This window comes from Gouania willdenowi, chromosome 19 (assembly GCF_900634775.1).
Source record: "Gouania willdenowi chromosome 19, fGouWil2.1, whole genome shotgun sequence".
In the NCBI taxonomy this organism is placed as follows: domain Eukaryota; kingdom Metazoa; phylum Chordata; class Actinopteri; order Blenniiformes; family Gobiesocidae; genus Gouania; species Gouania willdenowi.
In genome coordinates, this window is record NC_041062.1 from 16,729,192 (window position 1) to 16,738,015 (window position 8,824).

At 35.2% G+C, this 8,824-nt stretch overlaps 1 protein-coding gene across 1 annotated transcript in view; it reads left to right on the forward strand.

The window, feature by feature from the left end:
* usp22 (ubiquitin specific peptidase 22) overlaps positions 1–4,856 on the forward strand; it is a 28,555-nt gene extending 23,699 nt beyond the window's left edge. Inside the window, exon 13 of the mRNA XM_028476815.1 lies at positions 2,487–4,856. Coding sequence (XP_028332616.1) covers positions 2,487–2,529 — 43 coding nt within the window. The 3' untranslated portion in view covers positions 2,530–4,856. The remainder of the gene's footprint in view (positions 1–2,486) is intronic.
* Positions 4,857–8,824: the final 3,968 nt, after the last annotated feature.

The window sequence follows — 8,824 nt, forward strand, 5'->3', positions numbered from 1 at the left end:
GAAGTAGCTGATACAGGAAATATTAATCTGAAAAAGAAAATTGTACTGGAACCTAAGCCTGGGCAATATATCAAGATTCCAAATATATAGATATATACTGTATATATATATATATATATATATATATATATATTTTTTTTTTTTGGTATATATTTTATTTAAAGCTTCATTTTGTACTGTAAATATCTAGATTTATACCATTTTAATTAAACAAGTTCTGATGAACTACGGCTGGGCCCGCGGAACGTCTCCACGCCGAATAACACGTACCACGTTCCAGAGAATTTAGTCAAATCACTCAGTTCCACCGAGTAGAAAAAGGTCTCAGAGATAATATCCATGTCATATTACAGCCCAATTCAACGAGCACCAATGGAGGAGTAGTCATTTGAAAAATGGGCCCCCCCTGGAGCCCCCGTGGCACATACGGAGTAATGAGCCCCATTTATATATTGGTATGTGTCAATGATTCGGTACCACTCACAAATAAATGAGAAAATGACTTTAATGGAAAAAAAATTGTGAGAGTCATAATCTATGTTGAATAACAATATATCACACGACTATGTTCCCATGAATTTGGAAATTACCGGAAATGGGGGGTGGGCACCCGGGCCCTATTTTAAAAAAAAAAAAAAAAAAAGGGCTCCGAGAATCTCATCATATTCATTCGAGTATTCATACCGATACATACTGATCTAACAAAAACTAACAGTGGAGTGGTCATTTGAAACATGGGCAGCCCCGTGACACGTACGGGGTAATGGGCCCCACCCATATATTGGTATGTGTCATTGATTTGGCATCACAACCATCGTAATATTTGACTTGCAAATGTCACGGCAAATTTGCGGTTGACCTCATTTGGAGACATGATTTATTGCTCTGGTTGAATGATGGAGTCCAGGCAAGGCATTGATGATTTTATGAAAAAGGTTTATTATAAAATTAAATAAAAAAGGAGTAAAAAAGAAGCTTCCATCCTGAAAGAATGAAAGGCAAAAGGCTCGTGGCAGAGCAAAAAGGCAAGACCCACTCTAACTAACAGTTTCACAGCTTAAGCTTTTATACAGATAACAGAAAAAGTTCCACCCTGAGGTGAGGAGAAGGAGGGAGTCAGATGCCCAACAGTGGAAACATTTGAGGATGATGAAGACGTGTATATTATGAGGAAGATTGGGCGCCACTCTTATCTATCCTTGATAGTGTGTGTGTTCGTGTGTATGGCCTTCAGCAGAGACTCTGTGTTGCACACAGTACAATACAGTCATCATGTATTAAAACATGACAAATTGTACACATGAACACACATTTGACGATATTATGATGAATATAAAAATTGCCATAACACAAATAAATGAGAAAAATGAAGTTTTCTTGAAGTATTGTCTTACATTTACCAACTTTTTGCACTTTAAGACAATTCAGAATCATTTTAATTTCTGGATGTTTGCTTTTATTTACAATTATTTATTTATTTTGATGGTTGTGTCTCCTATACAGTTAAATTTGTTATGCAGCCACTGGAACATTAGCACAAAACCTTTGTAAACTTAAGACATTCTCATTGCTTTGAGTCTCACAATGTGTCTGTTGCCACTTTATTTACACAGCCTGCTCCTGTGCTTTGAATTGATTTGTCATTGCATTTTTGTTCTGCTCAGGTCATGTTAAATAAAACATCCATGATTAATGTAGCATGAGATTCAATCATTAATGTAAATATTCATATTTTTACTCGTGCACCAAGATAAAGCTGTAGTTTCTATTATTTGCATCATTAGTTCTAATGAGAATGTCCATATCCAAGTAAAATTGGTACTGCGTGATATCCTAAAGTGAATCGTAAAATCGAATCGATTTGGGAAATTTGAATCGATACCGAGCCCTAGTTGTTAGCATTCTGAAGGCTTTTTTTTTTGCTTTTCACAAAATGATTGAAAACATGTAAAAAATAAAATGAAATAAAAAAGAACTAAAATATAAGCAAATATTGATTTTAAAGGTAACAATCCTTATTGAGCCCTACAAACCTACATATCATTAGTTGGCTTGATGAGTTTGTACTACTATTACTATTACTAATATTATTACTATTACTCTGTAGAGATTGAAATTTTATTTTTTTAAACAGCTTTGACCATAAATGGGTCAATGAAGTGACACCTAAATATTCTGCACAACTGCCTTTTTTTTGGTAAAAAAAAAAAAGACGGTTTAAATGCATAAAAAGATTAAAAATATGTAGTACTTCTGTAATTAATCTGTCATTCAAAGTGTCAAAATATCATGTGGCCTTAACTGGTGTTTTGAAGAATTCTTTAAAATGACTAAAAAATCTAGTCCATCATAATGTACTGTATATGCAAACCTTACCCAATGATGACCATTTTATGAAATATCAGAGACAATGTCAGTAGTTTGAAGTATTAATCTGTTTCAGGATGTGTATGATTGACCATTTTTTTCTTTCTTTCTTTGGTCAGGTATCTCTTGTTTTACCACAAACAGTTCTTGGAGTACGAATAGTTTCTTCCTTCAGTCAGCAGGGGGCGCTGTAGGAGAACACACAGAAATACTGTAGGTAACATGGTGACAGAATAGGCATTAAAGGATGAACACTGTATGATTGAAGTTCTACTTCCTCTCAGCAACATGCGTCAATGACATGTTGAAGTAAAATGTGAGAAATGTAAAGAACAAAGGGAGGAAAAGGGTTTTTTTTTTTTTTTGTTTGTTTTGTTTTTCAAAGCGTTTGTTCAGAGAATGAAGAGGGAAGCAGTGAAAGTCCTGTGAACTACTTCATCCAAATGCTGCACCGCTCACGTTTATGAGGCGCGAGGAAGTGGAACCATGGGGGTCCGCTGAGCTATGCCTAAGTGATCGTTCTCTCCTTTCAAACGGACGTCCACGTAAGCACACTCATCCGACACATCCTTGTCCTTCAAAAGACCAAATCCTTCAAAGACAGACTGAACTTCTTTTAAAACACGTTTTTCTTTAAGGACTTTAAAAAAAAAACAAAAAAAGCATTTTTCTCCCTAAAGGGCATGAAGGATCTGTTCTATTCTGTCACTTTTTTTGCTGCTTCCAACAGTACAAATGGGGAGAAAATGGTTTACACAGTAAATATTATATTTTTATACACACTGTCATTTAAAGACATGTTGGTTGTTTACGATTTTTCATTCTTCTAATTTCCCTCCTTTGGTTTGTGTGTGTGTGTGTGTGCGTGTGCGTGTGTGTGGCGTTGTCATCGTTTGTGTTTGGTACACAATAATCATAAAAATACATGGTCGGAAAAATGGGCGGCGTTTTGTGAGGTAACGGCTGAACTGGAGCAAAGCATCTACCTCCGTGTGTATATATAGCTGAATATTTTCCATAGTTTTGTCTTTGAGTCTGACACTGGGGCACGGCAAAACCGTTAAGAAAAGCACCATGAGTCGAGGAGGGTTTAGGAGCCCCCTAGTGGATGCAATGAACATGACAGGTGCAATGTTGAGTTAACGAAGCAGGATTTTTGGATTTACATCTACAATTTACACTTGGTTATTTTCAACAAGAAAATAATGTCGGGATTAAGTTGTTGCGTTATTTTAGCATTTCTGTAATGGAGTTAATCTTATTATGTTGGTGTTTAAAGCATGTAAAGTGCTTCTAATATTTGTTTTATATCATATTTGGTCTGTAAATCAGTTTGGATTATAATCAGGTAGATTTAATGTCTAATTGTCATTTTAAATGACGGGTTGTGACCATGACAATTGCAAAGGGAATTTTGTTTGTTTCTGTTACCATGGTGATGGTGAGAGTTCCTGACAGTTTTTTTTTTTTTTTACTGAAAGTAAGTTGTTATTTTTTTTATTTTTATTATTTTTATTTTTTTTACGAATATATATATGTTTCCTTTTGATTTTTCGAGTTTCTGATTGTTTGAAGGGACAGCAAGTGGCTGTAGGTGCACTTACTGTTTCAAAATAAAATCTGTAAAGAACGAAACCTTATGAAACCCCTGATTTAGGATCTCACTGTCTTCATTAAGTAGATTCACAATTAAAAAAAAAATAAAAAATGCTGTTTATTCTTAGAAAGAATTCTATAAGCTGAAGTTACCAAATATGAAGAAGGTATATAATTAATAGTAAAAACCAGTATTTCCAAACTGGCCTTAGCATTTGTTGTACTGTAAGAATGCAAAACTCACAAGATGGCGCCCACGTCAGAAGAAACACTGAGTATTTCAGCGTTGGTTGTATTTACTGACGACACTCATGGAGCTGCTGCTACAGCTGTTTGTGTGTTTGTTTGTTTGTGTGTTTTTTAAGAGAATCAGATTCTCAAACTGACAGCGGGGCAGAGAGTTAACGTGAAAACTCAGCCGTGCTATGGCTGTCGCATGTCGCTCCTATTTGATGCGTTTGCGCGTGTGTGTGTGTAAAGAAGAAGGAAAAATAATGAAAAACCCAGTTTGTGTAAAATGTTTTGCGATCATGAGAAAAGAGATGTGTTTGTGTGTGTGTCTGTGTGTTTGTGAACGTGTTAGCACGTGTGTTGAGCGCGTGCGTGTTTGTGTACTGAATCAGTACTTCCTGTTAGCATGCTATCTGAGCTGGGAAACACTTTTGAACTGGATGGTCTTTATGTTGATGGTCTAAATGTATCATGTGTAAAGTTTGTATGTAAGACACAAATGAAACCTCAGATTTTTTTTCACAGACGTTGGAAATGGAAAAGAACTTTTTCTTGCTCCGGTTTGTCATTCCTTTCACACACTCGCACACACATTTATCTGCTGCAAGAACTGGACACAATGATAGAAAGACACTAAAATAAAGACTAATTTATATCTGTAACAGCTGTGTTGTCATGACTACGGTGTCATTTGTTGTGGTGAACGGTGTACTGCTGGTGCTTATTGTCTGAATATTTTCATCATGTGAGTGAGTTCTTCCAAAGCCAGATTCACACATTAATGACTACAGAACTCTTGGCAGCATCTTTTTTTTAAATTAATTTAATTTTTTGATGCTGTTGGCAGCATCTTATTAAGTGTCCATTTTTTTGCCCAAGGGCACTTCAACACGTGGGCAGGTTAAGCCTAGAATCAACCTATGAAATCTTTAAATTTAAAGCCATCTGAGCCTCTGAGCAAAAAAAGTGAAAACACATCTTAACTGAACTAAAGAAACGCCTACACTTACAGTAGAGCATATTTGTCAAACTCAAGAATGACAGGAAAAAAACGTAAATCATTGTGTAAATAAAACTCAACAATATTTGCCTGGGCTCACAGTTTTCTGGGTACTTATATCATTTACTTATGTCATTTTTAATGTTAAACTGTTGAGAAAAAAAAACTCAACATTCTTACAAAATCCTTCAATTTTCCTCAAATTATGAGAAAACATGCTTATATCACATCATTGCAGTCATTTTTAATGTTACTTTTTTATTTTTACAGTTGAAAAAAACAAAAAATTGTTACAAAATCCTTCAAGTTTCCTAAAATTATTACAAAATGTGTGTTTTTGTGTTTGTTTGTATGGTTTAAATGGACCCCGAGCAGTGTTGGGAGTAACTAGTTATTTTTTTTAATATATTACTGTAACGTATTCCTTTTTGAAGTAACTCAAAAAGTGGTGTAATATATTACTCGTTACAATTAACGTTACATGCATATTTAATTTAAGTGCATATTTGCTTTGTTTTCTCACTGTTTGCAATTATTTGAGGAATAAAAAGTATATAGTATAGTTAAATATAACTTATGGGGAACAAAAAGGAGCTTTCTGCTCCTGAAACAGCAGAAGTATCTGACACAAAACTTAGACCGATGTTATTCGAACACTATCAGTGTGATATAATTAGTCTTCTGGACCAAAATTAACTCAAAGTAGTGTAACTCAGTTACATTAAAAAAAAAAAAAAAAACAGCAATATTGTAATACAAATATAGTAAATTTTTATCCCAGTAACTAGTAATATAAATAGTCTGATATGAAAGTATAAAAAATAATATTTCCCCAAATTTAAAAGAAATTGGAAACAAAATCAAGGATATTTTTAAATGAAGATCCTGTTGGGGCTAATATTTATCACTTAATGCTTGGATATTGTTGGTTTCTTACATTTTAAGTATATGTAGAAGTGCAAACTAGGGCCCAATAATGTTGAAATTACTCATTTTTCCGCATTAAACCTGTGGCCCACTGGAGAATAAACTGCTCCATATTTGGCCCCTGAACTAAAAGGAGTTTGACATCACTGCAGTAGAGCACGGTGGTGGCGGTATCATGATTTTTTGTTGCTTATGATTAATTGGCACAGATTTTAGTCAGGATTGTTATCAGTCCAAAATACTAGTCAGTTTTTGAGCTCTGCATTTCTCTAAATATACATTTTATTTATGTATGCATTTGTATATACTGTATTTTACTCATAGAAGGTATAAGATTGAATTGGCAGTTTTTGGTTCCACTGTTAATGAGGGCACTGACTGACCTTGTGTTTTATTGAATTAGATTTTATTTTGATGCCGAGAGAGAGAAAAAGGGGCATAATTTATTTTACTGTTTTTTTTATTTCATATGTGACTTCAAACAGGAGATGGTGCTAGACTGCAATAAACGGACAGGCTCTGTCATAGTTATATGCACCTATCTGGAAAGTTTTTATCTCTAAAGAACAACATGTTTATTTTATCCCCCCATAATATAAGCAGTGAAAAGCTGTTCGATCAGATCGAGATTCTAGACTTTTTCTGTGCTTTGACAGCACTGTTGCCAACATAGCAACTTATAACTCTTTTTATTTCAATGGGTAATTATTTCATTCATACTTGTAAATGGCAAAACCCTACTCCTTTTATCTGGTCTCTTAAATTGATCAGACAAAATACCCAAAAAGCTACCAAAATTTATAAAGAAATCAAAAAGTCTTTACCTGACTTTTATTTTTCAAAAACGCAGTTCTTGTGACTTTTTCTGGTGTCCAGTTACTCTTCTATTCGGTCCCGTGCAACCTAACTACCCACAGAGCTGTAAATCTATCTAAATCAGAAAAAACCTCTATAAATGTGGCTAAAGTTAAATTAAATCAATTCATTTTTACATACCATGTTAATTGTGTATATTTTGTGCTTTCCTCTAAGTTGTGCAACTAGCATAACGTGCTAATGGTTTCACAAACAAACCAACTTGTTGGTCACGCCTGGGCTCTCACAGTATTGTTTAAGGTCTTTGTGAAGTCACATTTTTTTATGATCTTAGATATTTAAGCTGTAAACATGAACTAAAAGCCTTAACCAGGCCTAGTAAATAGTGACTCCTCCCACTGGCACACAGTTTGATGCTAAAAACCTAGCTTGAATTGATATCGCAGCGATGCACTACATTGTGGAATATGGTTGAAGGTTATGGAAACCAAAAAAAAAACCGGCATGAAAAATGTCAGACAGGAGAGGAAATAACAAACTATTTGAAATTCCAAACACTGGAAAGTGCAGCAGTTGAAAAAGAACTGTCAACATTGAGCGATTTACAGTTTATGAAAAGCAAAAAGATGAACTTGTAAGAAGTTTGTTTGCAGCATGTGATCAAAAGTGTCCGATTATTTCTTCATAGCAAGAAACACATTACTGTATATTACTAATATTACTGTTGAGTTAAAAACACACCCAGAGTTAGTATGCAAGTATGTCCCGAGTTAAATAAAAAATAAAAGCATCCTTATTTTCACAACTGAATTATGTTTGTCTGTTTTCCTTTATCAAAAATATTGTATCATTATTGTGAGCCCCAAAATCATCTATTTTATTTTATTGTGAACTTAGTGTACAATTGTTGGATGTCAAATCTGACTTTTTAAAATGCTAGTTCAATTGTTCTTCTTTTTTATACAAAACAGTTAAAGCTGATATCTGGAGTTTCTGAGAAATCTATGTTTATGTATGATTCTTTTGAAATGTGAAAAAATACCTAACTAGTCTTTTACTATGTTCTACTGCTGGTGGTCATTCATATACATTAATGTATATACTGTAAGTCCCTGCTTCGTCCTATAGACACCTATACAAATGGAAACAATCGCAGAGTGCACCCAGCCAATAGGCTTCGACTTCCTGTTTTTGAGACTGTCAATCAAAGTGAATGCGGAACTGTGCACGGAAACGAGGCCAAGCGTCACAACAGCAAACAGGTAAATATGATTTTGGCTCTTACCTGACCCATAGACCTATATCAATGCGACCCGATGCAACCTTGTTATGTTCCGCGATGCGCGTGCAGAAAAGTAGAGGCGTGGCTTTTGGGAGATTGGCAGAGGCAGTGGGAGGAAGTGAGGCTTTAGGGCGGGACATCGAGACATTTCTCAGAAACTCCGGATAGCAGCTTTAATATAGAATTCTCACCGTTAGCCACCTTCATCTAATCATCGCTTTTTTTAGTTAGCTATCAGTCAGCTAAAAGGAGCAAGTGTTTTGGATGTGTGACAAAAAGCCTTTTCACACTCTGGAACTGTGCATGCGCGACCTTCGGGGGGGTCATAGGTCGAGAGGAATATAAACGTGAACAAGCTCATTTACTTTATTTCCAACCTAACTGCATTTGTAATTTTATTCCACAAATCTTTAGGGTTTTAATAGTGTATATTATTAATATTACACATTCGGACTCAAGGAGCGACAAGGGTTTTCTGCTGTTGCCACTTTCAGCAGATCCGAGCACTTTTAAAAACCGATGGGAGCAGCTCAGCAGCAGCACCTTGCCTCCACACAGGTTACCCCTGGTGCACAAAAACACCGACTATCTGGGTCTCCAGCGGG